The 27,492-nt window shown below is 41.7% G+C and overlaps 2 protein-coding genes across 4 annotated transcripts; one reads left to right on the forward strand and one right to left on the reverse strand.

Annotated features, from left to right (window-relative positions):
- The first annotated feature begins 9 nt into the window (after positions 1-9).
- pmm2 (phosphomannomutase 2) lies at positions 10-9,418 on the forward strand. Its single transcript, XM_003224746.3, has 8 exons — positions 10-136; positions 2,984-3,095; positions 3,461-3,537; positions 3,978-4,069; positions 4,267-4,366; positions 4,848-4,923; positions 5,976-6,091; positions 6,601-9,418. The coding sequence occupies exons 1-8, from the start codon at positions 65-67 to the stop codon at positions 6,703-6,705; spliced, it is 750 nt and encodes a 249-aa protein (XP_003224794.1). The 5' UTR covers positions 10-64; the 3' UTR covers positions 6,706-9,418.
- A 340-nt stretch (positions 9,419-9,758) lies between these two features.
- carhsp1 (calcium regulated heat stable protein 1) lies at positions 9,759-25,738 on the reverse strand. 3 transcript variants are annotated; one of them, XM_062964567.1, is made up of 5 exons: positions 25,584-25,715; positions 21,746-21,885; positions 15,240-15,416; positions 11,722-11,844; positions 9,759-10,769 (listed from the first exon to the last, which is right to left on the reverse strand). In XM_062964567.1, the coding sequence occupies exons 2-5, from the start codon at positions 21,751-21,753 to the stop codon at positions 10,601-10,603; spliced, it is 477 nt and encodes a 158-aa protein (XP_062820637.1). In that variant the 5' UTR covers positions 21,754-21,885; positions 25,584-25,715; the 3' UTR covers positions 9,759-10,600. The 3 variants fall into 3 exon arrangements, with proteins under 3 accessions (XP_062820637.1, XP_008114994.2, XP_008114995.2); XM_008116787.3 differs by lacking the exon at positions 21,746-21,885 and having other exon boundaries at positions 25,584-25,738; XM_008116788.3 differs by lacking the exons at positions 21,746-21,885; positions 25,584-25,715 and adding an exon at positions 25,401-25,505.
- Between the last annotated feature and the right edge of the window lie 1,754 nt (positions 25,739-27,492).

Here is a 27,492-nt window from a genome sequence, read left to right on the forward strand (position 1 = left end):
GTCTTCCGGCCTTAAAGGGGCCTCAGGAAGAGGAAAAGGTGTTTCTCTCTCTCTTTCTGTCGCCATGGAGGGAAGCGACGGAGGGCGGGCGCTCTGCCTCTTCGACGTGGACGGCACCCTGACTGGGCCTCGGCAGGTAAGAAGCCGCCAAAGTGCCTCTGAGCATACGCAGAGGGCTTTGGAACCAACCCTAATGATAATACTGTTTTATTATTGTATATTAACGGTGCTCCATGCAGTCATGCCTCTGGCCACATGACCTTGGAGGTGTCTATGGACAACGCCGGCTCTTCGGCTTAGAAATGGAGATGAGCACCAACCCCCAGAGTCGCACATGGCTGGACTTAACGTCAGGGGAAAACCTTTACCTTACCTTTTTATTTTAAGTTGTAATGTGTTTCATTGTTAGTATAATAATACAGTAGAGTCTCACTTATCCAACGTTCTGGATTATTTTTGTATTCAATGTTTTCAATGCATTGTGATATTTTGGTGCTAAATTCGTAAATACAGTAATTTAGTAATAATTGGCAGCGTTAATTATTATCATATACGCTGGAACTCAATTGACAGACCCAGTTTTTTGAATTGAACACACCTACTTGCATTTTATAATGTGTTTTATGAATACTGATGTAAGTTAATAATAATTTTTAACAGATTTATATTGTACTGTATAATTTTTATATATGCGTTTTATTGTAAGCCGCCCTGAGTCCCCTGTTGGGTGAGAAGGGCGGGATATAAATATTGTAATAAATAAATATTAGCTTATCCAACGTTCTGCCAGCCCGTTTATGTTGGATAAGTGAGACTCTACTGTATAGCACAATACCTATTTGTATGGGTTGCTGTGAGTTTTCCGGGCTGTATGGGCATGTTCCGGAAGCATTCTCTACTGGCGTTTCGCCCACCTCGATGGCAGGCATCCTCAGAAGTTGTGAGGTCTGTTGGAAACCAGGCAAATGAGGTTTATATATGTCCAGGGTGGGAGAAAGAACTCTTGTCTATTGGAGGCAAGTGTGAATGTTACAAATGGACAGCTTGAGTAGCATTGAATCGCCTTGCAGATTCAAAGCCTGGCTGCTTCTTGCCTGAGAGAATTCTTTGTTGAGAGGTGTTAGCTGGCCCTGATTGTTTCCTGTCTCACAGCAGCCCAGTGATTACGGCCAGGAGAGAATGCTCTGGAACATGGCCATACAGCCCGGAAAACTCACAATAACCCAGTGATTCCGGCCATAAAAACCTTCGGCAACGTTAATATAGATCTATGAACTGGGGTCCCTGGTGGCACAGTGTGTTAAAGCGCTGAGCTGCTGAACTTGCGGACCAAAAGGTTCAAATCCCAGGAGCGGAATGAGCGCCTGCTGTTAGCCCCAGCTTCTGCCAACCCAACAGTTCGAAAACATGCCAATGTGAGTAGATCAATAGGTACCGCTCCAGCGGGAAGGTAACAGTGCTCCATGCAGTCATGCCGGCCACATGACCTTGGAGGTGTCTACGGACAACGCCGGCGCTTCGGCTTAGAAATGGAGATGAACACCAACCCCCAGAGTCGGTCACGACTGGACTTAACGTCAGGGGAATCCTTTTTATCTGTATGAAATATCTCATATTTATCATTAATGTGTTGATATAGCTTCCTTGAAAAATGTAAATAATATACTTTATACCTATATGGACTATGTCATATACATCATGAATTGGTGTGTGTGTGTGTGTGTATGTAGAGTAGAGTCTCACTTATCCAAGATAAATGGGCCGGCAGAACACTGGATAAGTGAAAATGTTGGATAATAAGGAGGGATTAAGAAAAATGCCTATTAAACATAAAATTACATTATGATTTTACAAATTAAGCACCAAAACATCATGTTTTACAAGAAATTGACAGAAAAAAACAGTTTAATACACAGTAATGTTATGTAGTAATTACTGTTTTTATGAATTTAGCACCAAAACATTGCAACATTTACTACAAAAAGCAATGACTACTAAAAGGCAGACTGTCTTGGATAATACAGAACCTTGGATAAGTGAAGCTTGGATTAGTGAGACTCTTCTGTATATATCTCTGTGTGTGTATATATAATTTGTATCCCTCTTTCTCTATAAAAAAGAGACCCAGAGCAAGCACATTGCATCTGTGTTTCTGTCAGTCCTGTCTCTCTCTCTCTCTCTCTCTCTCTCTCTCTCTCTCTCTCTCTCTCTATATATATATATATATATATATATATATATATATACACACACACACACACACAGTATATGTATGTGTGTGTGTGTGTATATATACAGTAGAGTCTCACTTATGCAAGTCTCGCTTATCCAAGCTTCTGGATTATCCAGGCCATTTTTGTAGTCAATGTTTTCAATACATTGTGATATTTTGGTGCTAAATTCATAAATACAGTAATTACAACATTACATTACTGCGTATTGAACTACTTTTTCTGTCAAATTTGTTGTATAACATAATTTGTAAAATCATAACCTAATTTGATATTTAATAGGCTTTTCCTTAATCCCTCCGTATTATCCAAGATATTCACTTATCCAAGCTTCTGCCGGCCCGTTTAGCTTGGATAAGTGAGACTCTACTGTATATATATATATATGTGTGTGTGTGTGTGTGTGTGTGTGTGTGTGTGTGTGTGTGTGCATATATATATATATATGAACACACAATGTTTGGGACAGATAGTGTTTGGGATTTTTATTTTATTTTCTGTGCAAGATACGTTTGCCATTAGTCAGATATTCAGTAATGATTATTACTGACATGACAGTAATAAGTAGGAGAAAAACGAGGAGGAAGAGGCCTTAATTATTTAGATTCAGCACGTACTTTCTTCGGACAGAAAAGCTCTGTACAGAGAAGGAATTGTGCTGAGTTGTGGCGGACCCAGTCCCATTCACTAGGGTCTTGAAGGCGCAGAACAATAAGGGGAAAACGTACTCATATTATTTCCTCCAATTCCAGAAAGTGAGTCCAGAGATGGCCAACTTCCTGCAGGCTTTGAGGAAGAAGGTGAAAGTAGGGGTTGTTGGTGGATCAGACTTTGAAAAAATTCAGGAACAACTGGGAGATGACGGTAAGTTTTCTCTATTGTTAATCACTGAAATGCTGATTTAGAATATTCTTCAGTTACTGATTGGGTATTTTTCATCCCTGTTTGGTATCCTAACTAATCACATCCACTTCCATGAAAGTAAGTTTTCTCGATCATCTTTCATGCTCATAAAACCGAGTTAATGTGCCTGCCATATGGTGAAGACAACAGGTTTGTTTTTCAGCATTGCTTTTAATTAATATAAAAACCTATCGACAGTAGGCCTTCTACCACTGCAAAACATAAAACCTATGATGGGAACATAAAAAGGTTTTCATGCTATTTCCATCGTGCGTGAAAATGAGCAAAATAAACAACCTGTTTGTTTCCCCCGTTTCTTCCAATAGTTGTTGACCGATTTGACTACGTCTTTCCAGAGAACGGTCTGGTGGCCTACAAAGATGGACAACTTCTGAGTAAACAGGTGTGTCTGCAATATGGAGTTAATTAATAAGCTTGAGAGAAATTCATACAAGCTGTACCAGCAGTTTTGTCTAGTTTATATACTCTGCTTTCTTTTGTGTGATTTTATCTGCTTCTAATAACAACGCTTAAGACTGATAAAAATATTGCAATGTGTGATGATGACGAAAGGCAGAGCTTGACAAGTTACTTTTGCTGGGGAACTTGTACTATTGCCAAGCTCTGGTTAAAATAAACTTGTAGGGAATTTCTTTAGATTGTATCCAATCTAACGGGAATCTAGGAATAATCGAAAAACACAAATGTGCCTGCATTGTAACTCCCCAGATTCTCCTCCCCTAATGGAAATCCCTTTTAAGTAAACACGGTGTCCTTGCAATACTGTCCTTTCCTCCCGGTTTGTTTGAGCATTCTCTTCTTCTGATGTGTTTCTCTGTACAGAGTATTCAAAATCATCTGGGTGAAGAGCTGCTCCAAGACTTGATCAACTACTGCCTGAGTTACATTGCAAAACTTAAGCTGCCTAGGAAACGGTATGTCTGCAGAATTACTTTTCCGTTTTCCTCTGGGTGCCATAATATGGTTCCTTTCGCACTACAAAACTACAGTGGTATGGTTCCACTTTAACTGCCATTGCAAGTCGTGGGGATTTTATCATTTTTCTTCTGCTTTATGTTTAGCAATTTGTGATTTTTGTTGGAATATTCCAACATTTTATGTCTCTTCTTAGAGGCACTTTTATTGAATTCCGGAACGGGATGCTGAACGTGTGTCCGGTCGGCAGAAACTGCACCCAGAATGAACGGATTGAGTTCTATGAATTCGATAAGGCAAGTGAACGCCTGCGTTTGAAGCCTTCCTTCTTGAAATCTTGTGGTCAGGCAAGCCCTCTCTTTACCCCAGAGTTTGACCCCTCAACTAGGCCTTGTTGGCTTGTAATGAGAACATTGTGGCTTCTAGTCCTTCTTCGGTGTAAACAATGACAAAAGGACAACCCACAAATACTGGACATCCTGAGATATGTTTCCTTTGCCTTCATAGTGGTGTGATTATGTGTCTTCAGGTTCTCTCCAGTTTATGGTGCTTCTAGGGTTATCCAATAGGAATTCGAACCCTATACTGTGGTTTAAACTCAGGAATATAATTTTCCAAGAACAATGGATAATATTTTGAGCTACACTGTACTGTGAGCATCCCAATCCCGAAACACAGCAATGTTTGGTGACCTTAGACATCACCTTGCAGCAGATTACCTTGAATTGGTAATCCTCCCTTAAACTGATGGTTCTTTTTTCCCATTTCTTTAAACAGAAGGAACACATAAGGGAGAAATTTGTGGCTGATTTGCAAAGGGACTTCGCAGGGAAAGGCCTCACGTTTTCAATAGGTATAGTTTCTTCTTTAAAGTACACTAGACAGCTGTTTCCACTGATGCCAAAATTCACCAAGGGAAGAAGTACTGTTTAATGTATGCTTGTCAGAAAGAATAAGACTAAACTTTCAGGGCCCTAAATCTCAGCATCTCTGGATGATCTCATCTTAAAGAATTTTATTTTTTTATATAATTTTATTAAAAGAACATTTTTAAAATTTACAATAAATCGGAAAGAGGTTCAACAGTTGAGGGGTAAATTAAATTAAAGAAAAAAGTAGTCTCCTCTTGTGGCTTAATCAGTCTTCCCTCCAAATAAGAATTCTTGAAAAACATATTCACAAGCATTTGCAATAAATAATAAAAAGCTTTAAATGCATTGATCAGAATTAATTGCTTGGTGAAATATAGAATCATAGAGTTAGAAGAGACCTTGTGTGCCATCCAGTCCAACCCCCCTGCAAAAAAGCAGGAAAATCGCATTCAAAGCACCCCTGACAGAGGCCCATCCAGCCTCCAAAGAAGGAGCCTCCACCACACTCCAGTGCAGAGAGTTCCACTGCTGAACAGCTCTCACATTTAGGAAGTTCCTCCTAATGTTCAGGTGGAATCTCCTTTCTTGCTTCTGTCCTGGAAAGCAGAAAGATATTGGCCAGGACAGGACAATGGTAAATCCACAAACCATCAAATCTGTCTATGTCAAAATAGCAAATGTGGGTCGGTGATTGTACTGTTAGTGAGGTACAATCTAGGTGAAAAGAAATTGTTACTAGCTACCTGGCTGGAACTCTAAAGCCTTCCCAGATGATATATTTGTTTCCTGCACAGTACAACCATATACAAAGTTTGGGTATTATTGAGATTATTCCCAAATTGCACAAAGGCTTCCACAACTGCATAATATAGGAAAACTTAAATATCAATCTACTAATAGTTCAAGTGATGGATTATTGCTAGTGAAGTGGCCATCTATGATGTCACTGGGAAAAAAGGATCTGTATCTAATTAATTCCTTCTCCATGTAACAAACTTACAACCATCTGATTTTTTTACCTTTATCCATTCAGGAGGACAGATAAGTTTTGACGTGTTTCCAGACGGTTGGGATAAACGGTTCTGCTTAGGAGTTGTTTCCAAAGATGGCTTTAAAAAGATCTATTTCTTTGGTGACAAGACCATGCCGGTAAGTTGGGAAACACAACAAGCCAGTTCAAAATCATCTTTGGGAATCAATCTGCAACAGAAGTCCCTCTTACATGCGGGACCTTATGCATTTGCAGTCTTGACAAAAACCTAATCTTATCCCATTGCAGACATTACAGTAATTTCTACCAACCCAGTGCCTTCCAGATGTGTTAAGACTACAATTCCCATCATCCCCTGTCCAAATGCTGGGGGTCGCAGTGTAATACATCCAAAGAGTGCTAGAATGGGATTAGAGGTTTGCTATTTTAGTTAGGATTGAAAACATCCCAAAAGAAGGGGTGCTGTGGTTTTAGCTGTGAACATGTTTACAATCCATGTTGAGATGTAAGTTTAATTTTAATACTGTTAATATTTAATTCTATTTTAATGTGTGTATATTTTCAAATTGTATTGCACTGGTTTTACACTAAGTTGCTTTGAGATTCTTTTGCAGAGAGATACAGGATAAAGTAGCAACAACAGCTTATGTGCTTGTCTCATTCACAGGGTGGGAACGACTACGAAATCTACACAGACCCCAGAACCATCGGGCACAGCGTGACGTCTCCTGAGCAAACCAGGCAGATATGTGAAGAATTATTCTTTAAATAGGGCATGGGACTTGTTTAGCACCAAAATTAACTGTAGGCTACTTAGAACTAATATTCTAATTAATTAATATATATGAATATATCAGTCAACGGAGGATGGGAATCAGGATCAGGACTGTACACTCTCATTTGTTCTCTCAAGCTGCTATTTCTATGGAGAGAGAAGGTGCCATTTCAGAAATAAAAGGATCCCCTGGTGATGCAATGGGTTAAAACCTTGTGCTGGCAGGACTGCTGACCGAAAGATTGGCAGTTTGAATCTGGGGAGCATGATGAGCTCCCATCTGTTAGCTCCAGCTTCACATGCGGGGACATGAAAGCCTCCCACAGGATGGTAAAAAATCCAGGCGTCTCCTGGGCAGCATCCTTGCAGACAGCCAATTCTCTCACACCAGAAATGACTTGCAGTTTCTGAAGTTGCTCCTGACACGAAAAAAATTCAGAAATCTTCGTGAGCCACAGGAAGATTTTTCTTCCAATTCACACCGCGGTCCTGGTCTTGTTTCCTCTCCTTCATGGCTGACCTCCAAAAAAGTTGAACTGTTAATTATTTTACTTCACCCCACAGCACAACTCTTGGCAGATATAATAGTACAGTTTTCAGGTTTACACATTCTCTTGTCAAGGTTATGACTTGAGACACGCACATTCTCTTGTCGTCTATGTCTTGAGCAAATGCACCACACCACCTTCTTAGGTCCACCGTCCTTCTGAGCCATGTGTGCAAATATCTCTTTGTGCTAGCCATGGATGTGTGATTAGTTCATTTCAGAAACCACTGTTGGTTTCAGACCCCGATTCCACTTTCCTGTTTTCTGGAAAGGCAAACCTTCATACCCAAAATGGGTTACTTCCTTTGTGCATTTCTATGTATCCCATTCCATTGTCAGAAACATAGTTTGCTTTAGTCCCTATAACCTCAAGAGGCTCCCTGACAGATTTTTGTGTCTCTTGTTTGGGATGACCCTATAGCCAGCCCTCCACATTTGCAGGTTTGATTAATATAGTAAGTAAATAAACTTTTATTATGGTCAATGACCAGCTTATATCAAGTTCTCCATAGGAATTTCTAGGTCTTGTTTTGATTTTATGTTCAGCTTCCAGCAGACATTGACCACAGAGCCATGCTGGAGGACCTAGGGATTCCCAGAAGCATTTTCTCAAGTTCAACAAAAATATAATTTCCCGCTTTGTTCTTAGATCACTTGAATTGCTGCAAAAGGAATGCCAGCTTGCATTTTATTAACTAAACTGCAAGAGAAGGCAGAATTTTACCTTTCCCAATGGGCTTAGGCAAAAAGCAAACTCTGCAGTCGCTACCAACACATTCCTCATAATGATGGATTTTGATATACTGAGCACGCTCTGACGTTGTTTCACTTGGGTGACCTGAGCTCCAGTTTCCAACCCTGAAATCCCTCCCATATTTCATAATCTGGGGACAAAGGTGGAAAAGAATCTGGGAGATTTTTAAAGGAGCTGAGAAAATGGGGCAACTGGATCCCTGCCCATGGGGCCCAGCATCCCAAACCCCAACAAATGTGGTGGCCTGGCTATATTATGTCCTCCCCTACCTCCATTATCTCAGGGCATAACCCAGTAGGGCAAACGTTGTTGGAGGTCGTGTTATTTATATGTTTCGTTAACCAGACAACATTCATTCCGAGCCATTTCTTGGGAACTCCAGGAAAGAAACTGCACCTTTTGATTCCTACCTCTTGCATGTTTTAATCCCTGCTAGCTGTGTCCCGAAACAGGTTAAACTTGATATACTTTTGCCCCAAATGTTTTGAAAAGGAACTGTGGAAATTATAGCTCTTGTCGTGGGGCTTTGAAGCGCATACATCACACATTTGAAAGAAATGGGTAGTAAAGGGACCTTTTCAAGCATTAAAATTGTGAATGGGGTAAGGGAAAAAAGAACTTTACAGTCATGTATCTCCCTGCAAGATTTTTAGAAACAAAAGTAGACTTGGAGACAGATATATGCACACATAATCTTTTTCAACTGATGGCAAGAGTTCTTCAAGACCCAAGCAGAAGCCTTTGGATTCTAAATGGTGCTTAAAAGTATCTTCTCCCTAAAGATGACAAATGTGATTTGTCGTAAAAGGGTCTTTAAGGTTAATAGAAAGCTTAGAAGAAATTCCTCAGGGACGTCTTTCAGGCAAGAAAAGATGTTTGTTTCAATGACTCTGGAAACAAGAAGGTTCTGCTCAGCATTAAAATACGAATACAAGGCTCTAAGCCACGCTTTTAATTTACTCTCTTCACCATCTGCTGTTTTAAACCCTTTTTTCTGAATTATTGTGCCTATACAGTTACTGTGCCTACATGCTGTGGGACACAGCGGCCTATGTATTGAAATATGTCTCAAAATATCCACTGATTTCAGAACTGTCTTGTTTGAAATATGTAGTAATATGATGCCAAAGGCTTTCATGACTGGAATCACTGGATTGCTGTGAGTTTTCCGGGCTGTATGGCTATGTTCCCGAAGCATTCTCTCCTGACGTTTTTCCCACATCTATGGCAGGCATCCTCAGAGGTTGTGAGGTTGTGACTATACAGCCCAGAAAACTCACAACAACCCTATGCAGTAATGGTCAAACTAAATGTGCAAATGTATTATTTTTTTAAAAATCCAGTAATTCACAACTGTGCCATTGGATAGATATTAAAATCCCAATAAACAAGGCACATTGTATGAGTAATGCTTTGCCTTTGTGTAGATTTTTCCACCGGTCCAAGATACATTTCAGTCTACAATTCCACCACATAGATACAAAAACCACATGACCACTCACACTTATCTAACATGCACAACGTAGGGCCTTTCTGAGTTGAAAATGCCAAATTTTATCAGAGACCATTATTCCAAAACAACGGTGTTCTAATCTGCACGAGTGGAAATATGGATGGTTTCCAATGTTGGCCAAACACAATCCTCCACTGTCGTGTCATTACTACCATTTGTAATTCTCCACCATGTCAAATTTTCGGCCCTTTTTTTATATGAGAAGTAGTGTTGACACTGACAGACACGATTCCGAATTGGGAGATTCTTTCAACTTTTTAATTTAATTATCCTCCACAAAGATGCTTAGGAATCAAACAGAGAACAAGCAGTACTCAAAATATTTGTTTTCCTACTGGACAACACAATTGAAACAAGCAATGCAATGAAAGTGACGTACATTTTTGGGGAACCGTTGAGTCTTCCTGAGACACAGGAAGGCAACGGCAAATTAAACATGTACACACAAACAAAAAGATACTACCAAAAATGATATTGTCAGCTTAAGTATTCACTGAAAGGATTACAAATACAAGTCAGGAAAGAGAAACCTGCACAGATTTACCTAAAACAGCAAATTATATTTGGATATATTTAGTAATGGGAGACTGGTTTTTTTCAGCCCAGTAGTTAGCCAACCAAACTGAAGTTGGCTAGCAAATGCAAAGCCAAACTTTTTTTTTACATTTTTAGGGTTTTGTAAAACAACCTTCAAAGGCACAAATCAAGAGAATTGAGACATTCTTGCAGCTGTTTCCTCAATTCAAGGAGCCCAGAAAGGCACCAAAACAACTGGCAAATATCACCCCTAAAACAGAAAACTCGCTGATCCCATCAACACCAAGTTCCTCTTTGCCTTATAAAAGGCACTCAAGTCGTTCTATTTTATTTTGATATTTCTAAGGCCACTGTGTATCTAAATGATAACAGGAAATCATGCTGGTGACAGTTTGCAAAGTTAGGAGCAATGTTCCTTTTTCCCCACATTGTGGTTTCAAATTTCCAATAAACTTTAATTTCAAAAAAAGATTACAATTGACTCAATACGCAGAAAACCCATCTGCGGGGCTCAAGATGCTCTGAGTTGTTGCCCAAAATCTTAGTCCAGCAGCTTTGGAGGAAGTCCAGACCAGGTCTCGTGTTTAGTTCCCGGAGCCAAGTGGGTGATGACCACTTCCACGGCCTGCAACCTGTCGTTCTTTGGTGGAACAGTGGTCAACTTGTAGGTCATCTCATCACCGGCCACTGGGACATACTCTCCTTCGATGCTATGGAGGGAAGTAAAAAGTTGGAGATGACCAATGGGCCGTTGAATGGATAACTATCGCCAGGCTTTGAGAACTACAGTCATGCCTCTACTTTTCATAGAATCCTGGAGTTGGAAGACACCCTAGGGGCCATCCAGTCCAACCTTTCTGCTATGAAGGAAAAACACAGTCAAATCACCCCCAACAGATGGCCATCCACCGGCAGTAGTAGTAGTAATAGTAATAATAATAATAATAATAATAGTTAGAAGAGACCTCAAAGGCTATCCAATACAACCCTCTTCTGCCAGGCAGGTAAAGCACAATCAAATCACCCCCAACATTAGTAGTAATAGTAGTAGCAATAATAATAATAATAATAATAATAATAATAATAATAATTGAAAGAGACCCTAAAGAGTTGGAAGAGACCCCAGGGGCCAACTAGTCCAACCTTTCTGCTATGAAGGAAAAACAGTCAAATCACCCCCAACAGATGGCCATCCACGGGCAGTAGTAGTAGTAATAGTAATAGTAATAATAATAATAATAATAATAATAATAATAATAATAATAATAATAATAATAATAGTAGTAGTTAGAAGAGACCCTAAAGGCTCTCCAGTACAACCCTCTTCTGCCAGGCAGGTAAAGCACAATCAAATCACCCCCAACAGACGGCCATCCACCTGCCGTAGTACTAGTAATATAATAGTTGGAAGAGACCCCAAAGGCTCTCCAGTACAACCCTCTTCTGCCAGGCAAGTAAAGCACAAACAAAGCATCCCTGATAGATGGCCATCCAGCCTCTGCTTAAAAGCCTCAAAAGAAGGGGTTACAGGCACAGGACTTCCGTGAAAGTGAAAAATCACGACAAAATTGCTGGGAGTTCTTTAGAAATGTCTCTCTTTGTGTATTTTGTGAACCTTCGTGGGGTTATGTGGACATCCATGGCTTCTGGAGGGATACTTACTCAGAGATGTGCACAAAGACGTCCAAACCTCCTTCTTCGGGAGTGATGAATCCGTGTCCCTTGGCGCGGCTGAAGCACTTGCACACTCCCTTGTAGGTGGGCCCTTCAGAGGCTCTTGACGCCCTGCAAAAGACAAAAACAATATCCAGAGGCAGAAAATTCAGCCATTATTTATCATTTTTGCCTTATGGTGATATTAGTATGAACCTATCATGGGCCTTTCTGGGGCTGAGAGTATGTAACTCGCCCAAGATGGGTTTCCATAGCCAAGCAGAGAATCGAACCCTGGTCTCCATAGTCATGATCCAATGCACTATACCATTGAACTCTTATGTGGTTTTTTAAAATATTGTGCCAAAGTGAGCTGATGGATGGTAGAACTTGATCCATTGCCGAGATATACATTGATTCTACCTCCCCATTTAGTTGTCTTTTGCTAGTTCTCCCCTTGACTACTGAGCATTTATTGTCTTATTTTTCAGCAAAAGTAACCAACTGTCTTTGCAAATTTTAGTTCCTGGTCTACCATGAATCTTTTTCATCTAAAGCATACCATATATTGCAAAAAAAAAAATCTAACTTTTGGAGCTCGGGTATCACTGCCCAAGAGTACTTGGGAGTCATTTAGATTTTTAAAAATTACAGAAGTCCTACAGATTCATTTCCAAAATCCAGGCTCTCAGTCATTATCAAGAGCTGCAGTTTCCAAGTTATGCAGTTTCCCAGACCCTGCTGAACTTCCAACTCCCAGGCGTCCCAGTTGGCAAATCTAAGAGATGTTTTCCAAGAACACTGAAGACTGGGAACTGATCCAAAAAGAGCTTATTTTGCTGACAATTCCAGTCTTTCCCAACTGCGACTCTTAGCCTACTTTGATGGCTCAGTGTGCATCTCTGTGGTGCTACAAAGCACACTCCACAGATAGCTATCCATTGATTGATATCCCAACTTTCCTCCAACATGTTGTGAGGTTGTTCAGGCCAAGAGCTGGGATATCCCAAGTTTCTGTCTAACCGTAGCCACTAAAAATCTTATTCTTACACCTTGAAATATAAGAGGAAAACCCAAGATTGTGGCTGAACGTTGGTCTTGATGGCTGCTCACATTCAACGTGTTAGCTTCTAAATTCTGATCTTTTTTAAAAAGATGGAAATATGGAACTATGACACTGGTGACCTAAAAAGATACAATGGTTTCCAAATCATGGTGACCCTAAGACCCAAATCATGGTGAACCTAAAGCAATGGTTTCCAAATCATGGTGACCTTAAGACCCAAATCACGGTGACCCTAAAGCAATAGTTTCCAAATCATGGTGACCCTAAGACCCAAATCATGGTGAACCTAAAGCAATGGTTTCCAAATCATGGTGACCTTAAGACCCAAATCACGGTGACCCTAAAGCAACGGTTTCCAAATCATGGTGACCCTAAGACCCAAATCATGGTGACCCTAAAGCAATAGTTTCCAAATCATGGTGACCCTAAGACTCAAATCATGGTGACCTTAAAGCAATAGTTTCCAAATCATGGTGACCCTAAGACCCAAATCATGGTGACCCTAAAGCAATGGTTTCCAAATCATGGTGACCTTAAGACCCAAATCATGGTGAACCTAAAGCAATGGTTTCCAAATCATGGTGACCTTAAGACCCAAATCATGGTGACCCTAAAGCAATGATTTCCAAATTATGGTGACCCTAAGATCCAAATCATGGTGACCCTAAAGAAATGGTTTTCAAATCATAATGACCCTAAAGCAATGGTTTCCAAATCATGGTGACCCTAAAAAGACAGAAATATGGAACTATGACACTGGTGACCTAAAAAGACACACACAATCCACAAACTGCATCAAAAGGTCGTCCTATTGTATAGTTTGGCATCTAACTTGGGTTGGTGTGTTGTTGAAGGCTTTCATGGCTGGGATTACAGGGTTGTTGTATGTTTTTCGAGCTGTATGGCTGTATGGGTTGGGTTTGTTATCCAAGCAGATAACAAAACGAGCAACAAGTCAAGTTCTTGGTGGACATGCTCAGCCCAGTAGGTCACAAAACCCAATGAGAAGATGGAGGGAATGGACCTCGGCTTACAAATGGGACCTCAGTCCATCTATAACTGCTCTTGTTTGGAATGTTTTCCCTGCCGTTTGCAATCTCCTCTTCCTCACCCTGATATGCTGGGTCTAATTTGTTCTGCTGCCATGGAAAAGCCAGTAAGGAGGTGCCACAGCCGCTCCTGGGGGACATCAAGATGGGGAGGTCCGAAACCGTTCCCACCCCATGTCCCTCCGCCTTCCCACTTCTTCCCACACTGCAACTTTTGAGCTTCTGACTCACCTGCTGTTGTGACTCAACCAGCCATTGTTGGGTCATTTGGGCTTCTGAGCTATCACAATGTCATAGGTGCCACACAGGCTGCTGTAGCAAGAAGTGCGCATAGTCATATTCCCCAATATGCAAACTTACGTGACAATCCAGCCCTTTCGGAATCAAGCTCTGAACCAGATATTATTCAGTGAATCAAGGGGTGCTATGGATTGTGCATTATGCACTGTTGAAGAATGTGCAATATCATGAAATTGTGTTGCTTAGTGCAAACTTTGGTGGATCCGCTGATTCAAACGTTCAAAAATGTTCAAATTCTTAATGTAAAGCCAGGGATATGGGAGACCCCTATTCTTAATGTAAGGCCAGGCATAAGGGTCAGTAGTTTTGAGTTGAACCATGTTGGCATGACAGGCCTTGGGTTTGACCCATATGTCTTTAAGGCAGGGGTCCCCAAACTTTTTAAACAGGGAGCCAGGTCACGATCCTTCGGACCGTTGGAGGGCCGGATTATAGTTGGCCACCGAGCAATAATAATAATAATAACAACAATAATAATAATAAAAAAGAGGGTTGGAAGAGACCCTTTGGGCCATTGAGTCCAATCCCCTTCTGCCTTTGTGCACCGAAAGCACAAGCAAAGCATCCCTCACAGATGTCCACCCAGCCTCAATGTTAATGTTAATGTTAATGTTAATAATAATAATAATAATAATAATAATGAGGGTTGGAAGATACCCCTTGGGCCATTTAGTCCAACCCCCTTCTGCCTTTGTGCACCAAAAGCCATTAGTATTGCCCCTGACAGATGTCCACCCAGCCTCAATGTAATAATAATAATAATAATAATAATAATAATAATAATAATAATAATAATAAGGGTTGCAAGAGAAGAAGAGACCCCTTGGGTCATTTAGCCCAACCCCCTTCTGCCCTTGTGCCGTGGGGGCCGGATAAATGGCTTCGATGGGCCGCATCCGGCCCCCGGACCTTAGTTTGGGGACCCCTGCTTTAAGGTCTCCTAACCCAACTTCTATTCCAAGGCCCTCCAGAAACGAAGCCCAGAAGGCAGTCTGAAGCTGCCCTAGGTTGATCGGGAGGTTGGAGGTCCTTTCCAGAACCTAAACAACATCACTGGAAGAAGGAGATATGCAACATGACCCACTCCAGTCACGATCCCTCCAAATACTTACGCCGAAAACGTGCGGGTCCTTCGAGTGGGAAGTGGGCTAGGGATAAGGCCGCTTCTCATGGGCGAAGGGGACCGATCCCGAGTCTGATGTCCTTCCGGGGGACGGAGGGCACCCAGTGATGGGGGTCGCTGATGGCCAGAAGCTGACTCCGAAGACATTGCTGGTGCCGCAGAAGACCTATCATGGAGAGAGACGGTGCTCTTTAGGAGGAAAAAACATGGAATTCTTCCTTCTCTAGCATCGAGATGGTATCATAAGGAAGAGGGAGCAGACTTGTTTTCTGCTGCCCTTGAAAGTAGGACTAAGAGCAATGGATTCAAATTACAGGAAAGTGTTGGATTATGGTTGTATGAAATGTAAATCAAGTGTTTTCTGCTGTTTTGCAAGAGTGTGTGTTTTCAGTAATGAAACAGTTAACAGCAGGCTAGTTTTGACTGACAGCCTGTTATGACCTATCAGGCATGATTTCTGGCCTTGGAGGTCCGGGACTTCCTGCAGACTGAGGAATGTGTTTTTCTTATCTCTGTGTGTGGTGAGCTGGTGCTTGCCGAGCGAAGAGGCTGTAGAAGAATGCCAGCTCAGAGCGATGGATTTTGCTGTGTTTTGTAAATATGTTTGTAGATATTAAATAAATGTTTGGACTTCAGACAACAGATGTGTTTGAGTCTGACATTGAATAGGAATTGGTGTGGCAGTCGATTGCAACCAATTCATCAGGGTGCTGGAGCAGATGATTGATGGAGCTTGAAGAAACCCACCCAGCTCGCACCCTGACCCCCTCGCTCTCAGAAAGGAGATTCCACCTAAACATTAGAAAGAACTTCCTGACTGAATGAGCTGTTCAACAGTGGAAAACTCTGCCTCAGAGTGTGGTGGAAGCTCCTTCCTTAGAAGCTTTTAATCAGAGGCTGAATGGCCATCTGTCAGGGATAGTTTAATTGTGCTTTTCCTTCATGGCAGGGGGTTAAACTAGATGGCCCTTGTGTTCTCTTCCAACTCATTTATTCTATGATTCTATGAGATGACACTGTGGCTTGGCATCAAGTGTGCCTTCCTCCAGAGAGGGTCGAACATGACCAACATCTGGAGGCCCTACATTCACATCCTCACAGGATTTCCCAAGTTGCAGGTGTTTTTGATACTGCAACTCCCATCATTCCCAGCCAATATACCATATATACTCGAAGATAAGCCGAATTTTTCAGCCCTTATTTATGAGCTGAAAAAGCCTCCCCCGGCTTATAATCGGGTCAAGGTCAAGGCTGGCAATGGAGCCTGCAGGCTGTTGCTTGCAATATGTGATCTATTTCTCTCTCCTCCCTTATCAGTGTGTTTTCTTTTGCCTCCCTCACTCTTAATCAAAGGAATGTTTTGAAAAGAGAAAGACACCCTTGGCAAGTCAGGAAGAAGAAAAATATATATTCATTAATCTTATGAAAGCATTTCCCCCTGAAATATTTGTTAAACTCTCCTACAGGCATTAACCCCTTGCAAGCTTTTGTCATCTCTATGTACCTTTATATGTGTATCTATCTATATGCATTAATTTTATATATGAATTTCCCCTCATATGTTTGCAGGTCTTTGCAAATCCTTTATACATATAGATCCATGTACCTGTGTATCTGTAGCCATACATATACATTATTTTTATATATGAATTTACCCTCATATATTTGCAAGTCTCTGCAATTATCTATATAAAGAGAGATGTCTTGATAGATGTGAATATATTCTTACCTACCTATATATAGGGCTTGCAAATATTACAGGGGGGAAATGAACACACAAATATATATAGACATGTACATACAGGGCTTGCAAATATTGTAGGGGAAATGCACACACACACACACACAGAGGGGATTTGCAGACGTTTCAGGGGGAAAAGAATATGTGAAATTAGTATCTATAATTATAGATCTATATCTAGTTCTGCATTGTTTATATAAGCATTGAATGTTTGTCTGTTACTATGTTGGAAGCCGGCCTGAGTCCCCGTGGGGAGATGGGATGGGATCCAAATGAAGTTTATTATTATTATTATTATTATTATTATTATTATTATTATTATTATTATTAGGTTATTGTTGATACCATATTGTATTTGTTGCCCCTACTTTTCCACTTATAGAGATAGTTTATTGTTTTTCTTTGAAATACGGTAAATATTCAAAATCATTTAACCTACTGATGCCTCGATTAATGAAATTTTATTGGTATCTATTTATTTATTTTTGAAATTTATCCGTAGCTGCTGCATTTCTCACCCTCAGCTTATACTCGAGTCAATAAGTTATCCTAGTTTTTTGTGGTAAAATTAGGTGCCTCGGCTTATATTCGGGTCGGCTTATACCACCTACTACAATGCAGTCTGAGCTCTACCACATGCACAACGGAGAACCTTCTAAGTATGCCACAGGTAGCAAGTAACAAGACTAGGAAAAATGTCCTAAGCTGAACCTTATCTTGAATTATTAGAACTTATATAAGTGCTTTAATTAACAATTCCCCATTACATTGCTGACTCTCCTGCAGTTGGGATTAGCCATTGGATTTGGCTCATTCACTGAGCATTTGATCTTGAAATGTCCTGGTATGCAAAGGCAGGGAAATTTTAAGAGTTTGTGTATTCATGAATGCTCGATACACCAAAGAATCAAATTCAATTGCATTCTGTTTGGAAGGAGGAAATATTAAGACTGAATTTGAATTCAAATGACAATTAAAAACAACAATTGCATTAAAAACATTACCAGAATGGAGCTGAACATGCCACCTATGATTTTACTCCTGATTTGAGTTTAAGAAGGAAATGGTGGTATGGGTTTTTTGAAAATTACCTTTTCTCACCCATCCTTTCCCTATTCATTTGTATATCAATCCTAGCAAAGGATGAAGGATTAGAAGCTTCAAAATTCAATTTTCCTGGTACAGATAAAGAGTCTTTACTGAATACATGGGCTGATTCACCATTTAGCAATGACTAGAAATAGAAATGACTCAATTGAAGATGTCATATATACAACACAAATGAAAGAGATAGCATGAGTCACTGAAAAGAAGATAAGGCTTGGTATGTTGTTGTGTGCCTTCAAGTTGTTTTGATTTATGGAGACCTCAAGGCAAACCTATCACAGGTTTCCTTAGCAATAATTGTTGCCGTTGGTAGTATTTGCCTTTCCCCTTGAGGCTGAGAGAGTGTGACTCACCCAAGGTCACACAATGGGTTTCCCTGGCCAAGCGAGGATTCAAACCCTGGTTTGTAAAATCATTATCATACTGGTTCTCAATGCTTGGTATTGTGGAAGGCAATAAGAAAAGAGGGATCTTGGAGGTCTCTCATTCACAGGACTGCCATAACTCAACATTGACTTGATCTTGGAGGTCTCTGATTCACAGGCTGCCATAACTCAACATTGACTTGATCTTGGAGGTCTCTCATTCACAGGACTGCCATAACTCAACATTGACTTGATCTTGGAGGTCTCTGATTCACAGGACTGCCATAACTCAACATTGACTTGATCTTGGGAGGTCTCTCGTTCACAGGACTGCCATAACTCAACATTGATTTGATCTTGGAGGTCTTTCATTCACAGGCTGCCATAACTCAACATTGATTTGATCTTGGAGGTCTCTCATTCACAGGCTGCCATAACTCAACATTGATTTGATCTTGGAGGTCTCTCATTCACAGGCTGCCATAACTCAACGTTGACTTGATCTTGGAGGTCTCTTGTTCACATTGTGGTAACTCCTAGGGAAAGTCATTCATTTCAACAGGGTTCGCTATTATCCAAGGTTTCTTACTTCCATGGTAAGCTTAGGATCATCTTCCTCATGGATATTATACGGAGCCTTACTGAACCAGATAGTTGGGACAAAAAGAGAATGGTGACCATCTCTATCAAACACACTTCTACTAAGGTTTTCTGAGGTCAGTTGGACTGCCTTTTGGCAAGGGGGACTGCTCTCCTATTTATGCAAACAATAAGCAAATTATTCCTGTCTCAGTGTGCAAAAGAGTGACATCACTAATGCTGGGTACATACGTGTGTGTGTGTGTGTGTGTGTGTGTGTGTGTGTGGGTATAACGACATTCCATGCAGTCATGCCAGCCACATGACCTTGGAGGTGTCTATGGATAACGCCGGCTCTTCAGCTTAGAAATGGAGATGAGCACCAACCCCCAGAGTCAGACACGACTGGACTTAACGTCAGGGGAAACCTTTACCCACACACACATATGTATGTATATGGACAGATAGATGGATGGATAAATAGACGTGCGCACAAACACACAAATCACTTATAAAAGGTGGGTATATAATGGGGACATACAAGAGCCCTCTCTATCTCTCTACCCCTATGGGGAAATGTCAATGCTTAAGAAAAATGCTTTGGCAAAGGGAGCCGAGGGCGATGCTGACTCAAATAATTGCCAAGACAGATCCAATTCCCTCTTTGCCCTCCGCTGCCAATGCCGGCAACACATCAGCGGAAATGAAGCCTTGGTTCTACTCTCAGAACCAAGGAAAGACGTTCACAGCCCTTATTGCAACTGAACCAAGAGGAGAGACCATCCTGCAGTGCCCAGCAACCTCTTCCCGCAAAGGAGATCCAATAACACCAATGCGGAAAAAGGCCCAAATGATTGTAATGGAGACGTCCGACTTTCTTGACACTGGCAAATTTAATTTCCTGTAACCAAGGCATATTCTGATTGCAAAGGGGATTTTTTTTCTCCTCTAGAATGAGCACATCTCATTCTCTGGCTCTGGACTCACGACTCTGAAAGACATCTGGCACTAAAAAATATTGAGGCCATGAAACCTTTTACATGACAGACTTTCCTGCAAAGAAAATGCCTTTGTGGCTTGATTTCGGTATTGCTTTTAAAGGAGGGATGGATAAAGTGAACAAATCCTGCCAAGAAACCCCCATGATTCAGCTTTGCTGTCATTGTGTGCCTTCAAATAGTTTCCAAATCATAGTGACCCTAAAGCAATGGTTTCCAAATCATGGTGACCATAAAGCAATGGTTTCCAAATCATAGTGACCATAAAGCAATAGTTTCCAAATCATGGTGACCCTAAAGCAATGGTTTCCAAATCATGGTGACCATAAAGCAATGGTTTCCAAATCATAGTGACCATAAAGCAATAGTTTCCAAATCATGGTGACCCTAAAGCAATGGTTTCCAAATCATGGTGACCATAAAGCAATGGTTTCCAAATCATAGTGACCATAAAGCAATAGTTTCCAAATCATGGTGACCATAAAGCAATGGTTTCCAAATCATGGTGACCATAAAGCAATGGTTTCCAAATCATGGTGACCCTAAGACCCAAATCATGGTGATCCTAAAGCAATGGTTTCCAAATCGTGGTGACCCTAAGACCCAAATCATGGTGACTCTAAAGCAATGGTTTTGTTTTTATTTTTGCAAGATTTTAATCAAAGTCAGAAGCGATTTGAAGTCACACAACAACAATAACAAAATGAGAGGCAATATGCAAAGAGTAAAACTGCATTCGGGCGCTTGAAGTCATAGTTAGCTTGAGTTTGTCGATGACAAGGTTTTGGAAATCTCTCATTCATAAAACTGCCCTAAGCCGAAGTGACAGTCGGTAATAAGGATAATCCGCAGTTGTGCCGAAGGACCTGCAAAATGCTAGGGAAGTGCTCTGCTTAGGAATCTCAAAATCCTCCAGTTTAACTCTGTGATCCACTGCTGGCATATGTTAGCCAAAGACCATTGGGGCCGCAGCAAACTACAACTCCCAAGAGTCCATCATTTGAGTTTGTACAGCACCATTGATGTCCAAATTTGTGGGACAGAAAGAGAGGGTTACCCAACGCTACTATCAAACTCGGACACTCATTATCCATTTTTTTTCTGAGTTGCCAAAGAAGCATCACGAGTGAGTAATCCTGAGTTGCACCATGGAATAAAGGAGGTAAAAAACAGGCTTGCGGTTGTGCAATTTCTCTGTTTATCTATACATTAAATGCTTAAGCAATTCATACAAGACGTCCAGGCCTGGACAAGCAGTAAATATTGCAGGAATGAATGGGAGGAAAGATCTTGCACAAGGCATTCCCCCAAGGACAGAAAACATATCCCCTTCTTACTAACTGGTATTGGAATTAACCATCGCTATGCAATCTTTGACCAAGGGATGCAATTACACTGTACAATTAATGCAATTCGATACCACTTCAATGCTATGGATACCTGGTAGTTTCTGGGCAGAGGTTGTCTTTGGGAGATACAATTTGGTGAGGCACTAAAACTCTTTGACAGAGAAGGCAAAAACCTTGTAAAACTACAATGCCAAAAGTACTGAGCCATGGCAGTTAAAGTGGTGTCAAACTGCATTAAATTAAATTAAATTAAAGAGCCAGCGTTGTTCGTAGACACCTCCAAAGTTATGTGGCCAGCATGACTGCATGGAGCGCCATTACCTTTTTGCCGGAGCCGTACCTATTGATCTACTCACATATGCATGTTTTCGAACTGCTAAGTTGGCAGAAGCTGGACTAATAGCGGGAGCTCACCCCGCTCCCCGGATTCGAACCTGGCAACCTCTCAGTCAGCAAGTTCAGCAGCTCAGGCTCCCCATTAATTGAATAGTCTCCCCTAAAGTGAGATGAAGAAGGGGATTGAGTGCATTGCTTTCGGGGGCGGATAACATTAATAATAACAAAGCCCCTTATCTATGATTCAACAGGCAATTTTTAAAAGTCACTGCAAAATCGTTCCCCTGGCAATTAAAATGCATTTCATTATCTCCCTGCAAAAGCAGCCCACACCAAACACATTTCCCTAATGGAGCCTCATCTTTGTTTGAAAAAGTAAAAAAAAAAATCTCCTCCAACGACTTCTCCCAACTTCATACAGGCTTCCCTTTTTTTGACACCAGGGGTGCATCTACACTAGGGAATTAATGCAGTTTGGAATCACTTAAAACTGCAATGGCTCAGTGCAATGCAATCCCAGGAATTGTAGTTTGCACCAGACCTCTTTGGGAGAATCCAGCTTGACGCCACTTTAATACCTGTGCTATGAAATCATGGGAGTTTTAGTATGACAAGGTCTTGAGTGCCAAACTACAACTCCCAGGATCCCGTAGCATTGAACCATGGCAGTTAAAGTGGGGTCAAAGTACAATAATTCTCTAATGTAGGTGCAGCCACAACATCACGCAGCTTGAAGAAAGGAGGCTCTATCTACACTGCCATATAATGCAAATTGCTTGGATTTGAATAATATGAGTCTACACCAGGCATGGGAAGACTTTGGCCCTCCAGGTGTTTTGGACTCCCAACTCCCACAATTCCTAACAGCCTACTGGCTGTTAGGAATTGTGGGAGTTGGAGTCCAAAACACTGGAGGGCCGAAGTTTGCCCATGCCTGGTGTGTGTGTATCTATATATATAAAAGGGTAATGAAATTTCGGCCTAGGACAAAACAACAAAACTACACATCCCAGAAACACTAAACTTGGCAGCACAACCCCTCATCCACACCTCTACGTTCATACAACAAGAAGAAAAGAAAAATAAAGTCCTAATTAGAGGGAGAGGAATAATTGTTTTTATCCAATCCTGCCAATTAGAAGGCTAAGCTCCGCCTACTTGGTCTCCCAGCAACCCACTCAGCCCAGGGGACAGGCAGAGTTAGGCCTCACTTACGCCTCTTCCAGACTGCTTATAAAATACAGATTATCTGATTTTAACTGGATTATATGGCAGTATAGACTCAAGGCCCTTCCACACAGCTATATTACCCATTTAAAATGGACTTAATGTCAGAGGAAAACCTTTACCCTTTACCTTAACTACCACCAATTCCTCAATACTTTATTTCCCATACCACCAGACTTCGCCACAGCAACGCGTGGCCGGGCACAGCTAGTGTGTATGTGTATGTATATGTGTGTGTGTGTGTGTGTGTGTGTGTGTGTGTGTGTGTGTATATATATATATATATATATATATATATATATATATATATATATAGTGACTATTCGCAGCACAGTCCTGGAAGAGAAAACCAAATACACGCCATAACCCTTGGGGGCTCAAAGAGAGGAAATTGCAGGCGTTCCTCTTCCTCCTCCCTCTTAATAAGGGCGGCAACTGTATTGTTCTTTTTCAAACCCAGAGCGGATGTCTGGCCCAGTGAAGGTCTCCTCCAAAGCCTTCAACTGCGCATGAAGTTCTCCCTTCCACCCCAAACGGTAGAAGCTAACAACACAACATGCCACAACAAATTAAAATCTTCCATTCTAAAGCAAACAAACATAGTCCTCGAAGCCTCACCTAGCCCGTGTTCAAAGTCCAGGCAAATTACTAGTTTCTCAGCTCACTCCAAATTGCATGAAAACGTGCAGTGTGGACTAAAATCCAATTATACTTGTTGAATATCCCTAATTATAATCATTTATATCCTGCTTAGTGGGAGAAAGAACTCTTGTCTGTTTGAGGCAAGTGTGAATGTTGCATTTGATCACCTTGATTAGCATTGAATGGCCTTACAGTTTCAAGGCTTGGCTGCTTCCTGCCTTTGTTGGGATTAGGAAGGATTCACACTTGCCTCAAACAGACAAGAGTTCTTTCTCCCATCTTCCAGACATATATACCCCACTTGCCTAGTTTCCAACAAACCTCACAACCTCTGAGGATGCCTTGCATAGATGTGAGTGAAATGTCAGGAGATAATACTTCTGGAACATGGGCACACAGCCCAGAAAACTCACAGCAACCTAGCGATTCCGGCCATGAAAGCCTTAGACAAGACAAGCTTGTGTTGATCTGGATTATTATTTAGGAGTATCCTGAATTTGCTGACTGAAAGGTTGCAGGTTTGAATCTGGGGAGCAGACTGACCACCCGCTATTAGCCCCAGCTTCTGCCAACCTAGCAGCTCGAAAACATGCAAAATGTGAGTAGATCAATAGGTACCGCTCCGGCGGGAAGGTAACGGCGCTCCCTGCAGTCATGCCAATGGCCACGTGACCTTAGAGGTATCTACGGACAACGCCGGCTCTTTGGCTTAGAGATGGAGATGAGCACCAACCCCCAGAGTCGGACACAACAGGACTTAATGTCAGGGGAATACCTTTATCTTTACCTATGCCCCATTTTGAAACCCCTAAATACATGACCTTCCGAGAAGTTTCCTTAAGGACATGTTACCCCAAATATTTCCCTGCTTTATACATTTCACCCTAAGTATTTCCTTACTCCAAACTTTCCCTTTGATTCCTCCTCTGGTTTAAAATCCAAAAGCAACATCTGAGTTGCTCTCACTAGAAAAATATTATCCATGGGCCCCAGTGCAAATATAACTGTTTATTAAGGAGTGTGGTTTCAAGGACACTATGTTCCTTTGTACTAGGACAATAATAATAATAATAATAATAATCTTTATTGGCACCCCCTCCCATCTCCCCGCGGGTCTTCGAGAAGGCTCGCATCAAAAATGGCAATTTGGAGGACTTTAATGCCCATTACACTGAATCAGCAAACTACAAAACACAGGAGAGGTTTAGATTTCTTATCTCAGTCCTTAGTTCCAGAGGCAAGTGTATGCCAAGGGTGAATTCACATTGTTGAATTAATGAGATTTGGCACCACTTTACCTGCCATAGCTCACTGCTATGGAACTATAGAAGTTGTGGTTTTACTTCTCTGTCTCACCAAACTACAAATCCCAGTATTGATAAATCGACAGTATAGATGCACCCCAAATTTTAAGGAGTGTTAGCCTTTCTCACAAGAATGGGATGAATCCTTCCCAAAAAAGGGACAAAATTGGGGCTCAGTTTTGAATATATGCACCAAAAGGCATCGAAGATGGGTTACTCTTTGTCTGCAACCCCTAAAAAGCAAGAAAGGGTCCGAAAACCGCAATAAAAGTACACACACAACACAAAAACAAAGTGAACCTCCATCTTTTCTTGCCTCTGATTTTTTCCCCCAACTCTCTGTGCGCTTTCACTCTCTCCTTCCAGCTTCTTCTTTCTTTTACAAACTTCCTTGTTTACAAAAATTTTACAAATTTCGTTATCAAAAGGATGTAGTGAAGTTTGCAAAAGTATATATACAGATATATACTCTTTAGGACTTCATCTTTGGCTCCCAACTTACTCCTCCTAGGAAGGCTCCAAACTGCATCCTCGCCAAAGAGGCTCAATGCGCAATTACGCACGGCTTTTGCCCTCTTTCTCCTCCCTTCTCCAAACCCAGTTCTTTTGACTTCTGCAAAATTATTTCTCCACATTTCAAAGGCAGGGGTTTTGGGGAAGGGGAGGAGAGCACAAAGAGACTCACCACCCCTTTGAAGAAGGAGAAAAACAACCGCAACTTGCTCCCTTTGCTGCTCCAACTGTGCGCCTTGGAGAGCTCTCTCCTCTGTCTCCTGCCTCCCTTCCTGGGTGGATGGAGCAGATTCAACTGGGAGCCTTTTGGGGCGGGGACTTGGGTTGAAAGAGGCGGAGAAAGACCCCAAAGGAGCCGGATGGGGATGGGGAAAGCATGGCCTGCCCTTTCACTCCCATGCTACATGCATTCATTCTCTTTCTCCCATTGTCCCGAGTTGGCAACTCCATCCTCTCTCTGCTTTCCCACTTTGCAGCTGCTTTGGAAAAGTCCAGCCCAACACTGGAGAATGGGTGTAGCTTGGCCCCGCTTGAACCACCATGGCTCCAGGCCTTGTGAAAATACAGTTTTCAGGATCCAAGGCTAGAGCTAAAATTGCTGGAAGGCACATTAGATATGCAGATGATACCACTTTGATGGCCAAAAGTGAGGAGGAGCTGAGGAGCCTTCTAACCAAGTGCAAGAGCTGGGTTGCAATTAAACATCAAGAAAACCAAGATGATTTATTTGTTTATTTCCATCATTTCTATCCCGCCCTCCTCACCCGAAGGGACTCAGGGTGGCTTACAAAACTGGCAGAATTCGATGCCAATACACAAGAATAAGTAAAGGTAAAGGTTTCCCTTGACGTTAAGTCCAGTCGTGACCAACTCTGGGGGTTGGTGCTCATCTCCATTTCTATGCCGAAGAGCTGGCGTTGTCCATAGACACCTCCAAGGCCATGTGGCCATTGGCATGACTGCACGGAGCGCCGTTACCTTCCTGCCGGAGCTGTACCTATTGATCTACTCACATTTGCATGTTTTCGAAATGCTAGGTTGGCAGGAGCTGGGGCTAACAGCGGGCGCTTATTCTGCTCCCGGGATTTGAACCTGGGACCTTTTGGTCCGCAAGTTCAGCAGCTCAGCGCTTTAACACACTGTGCCACCAGGGCCTTACACAACAATAAAAAAGAATAAAAACATAAGCAGTTAAACACAGATTTAAAACCATACAAAATACTTGAGTCATTCATCCACAGAACCTTGTACATAAACCTTAGTCCAGACCGAGTCGAAGCCAACAAAACTTATTCTTTGAATGCTTGCTCGCATAGCCAAGTCTTCACTTTCTTTCTAAAACTCCAAAGGGATGGAGCCTGCCAGATGTCACTAGCTGAGGAGTCACCACTGAGAAGGCCCTATCTCTCATCCCCGCCAGCCACACCTGTGAGAGAACCAGACTGATTGATAACTGGCAAATAGAGGGAGAAAACATGGAGGCAGTGACAGACTTTGTATTTCTAGGCTTGAAGATTCCTACAGTCAGGAAATCAGAAGATGTTTACTTCTTGGGAGGAGAGCAGTGACCAATCTCAATAAAATAGTGAAGAGTAGAGACATCACACTGGCAACGAAATTCTGCATAGTGAAAGCAATGGTATTCCCCATAGTAACCTATGGATGCGAGAGCTGGACCATAAGGAAGGCTGAGCGGAGCAAGAGAGACGCTTTTGTGGTGTTGGAGGAAAATCTTGAGAGTGCCTTGGACCGCAAGAAGATCCAACCAGTTCATACTCCAGAAAATAATGCCTGGCTGCTCACTGGAGGGAAGGAGATTATTAGCAAAGATCAAGTATTATGGACACATAATGAGAAGACAGGAAAGCTTAGAGAAGATAATGATGCTTGGAAGGAAAAAGGAAGAGGGGGCAACCAAGAACAAGATGGATGGATGGTATCCTTGAAATGACTGGCTTGAACTTGAAGGAGCTGTGGGTGGCGACTGTTGTGACTCAGCAGCCTGAACCTCAAATTGACTCTGAAGAGGAAAGAGGGATTCGGGTTCCCAGTATCCCTGAAAGGCCTGTAGTGTTAGAGGA

The sequence above is a fragment of the Anolis carolinensis genome, unplaced genomic scaffold (assembly GCF_035594765.1).
Source record: "Anolis carolinensis isolate JA03-04 unplaced genomic scaffold, rAnoCar3.1.pri scaffold_13, whole genome shotgun sequence".
Taxonomy (NCBI): Eukaryota; Metazoa; Chordata; class Lepidosauria; order Squamata; family Dactyloidae; genus Anolis; species Anolis carolinensis.

Excerpts from the sequence above, each read along its gene's own strand:
- carhsp1 (XM_062964567.1), bottom strand. Across the intron at positions 11,845-15,239 it reads AGGACCCGCACGTTTTCGGC|GGCGTCAAGAGCCTCTGAAG; the intron begins GTAAGTATTTGG and ends TGTCTTTTGCAG. Across the intron at positions 10,770-11,721 it reads GTCTTTGTGCACATCTCTGA|CATCGAAGGAGAGTATGTCC; the intron begins GTAAGTATCCCT and ends TTCCCTCCATAG.
- pmm2 (XM_003224746.3), top strand. The coding sequence starts at position 65 with ATGGAGGGAAGCGACGGAGGGCGGGCGCTCTGCCTCTTCGACGTGGAC. Across the intron at positions 4,924-5,975 it reads AGGCCTCACGTTTTCAATAG|GAGGACAGATAAGTTTTGAC; the intron begins GTATAGTTTCTT and ends TTATCCATTCAG. Across the intron at positions 6,092-6,600 it reads TTGGTGACAAGACCATGCCG|GGTGGGAACGACTACGAAAT; the intron begins GTAAGTTGGGAA and ends TCTCATTCACAG.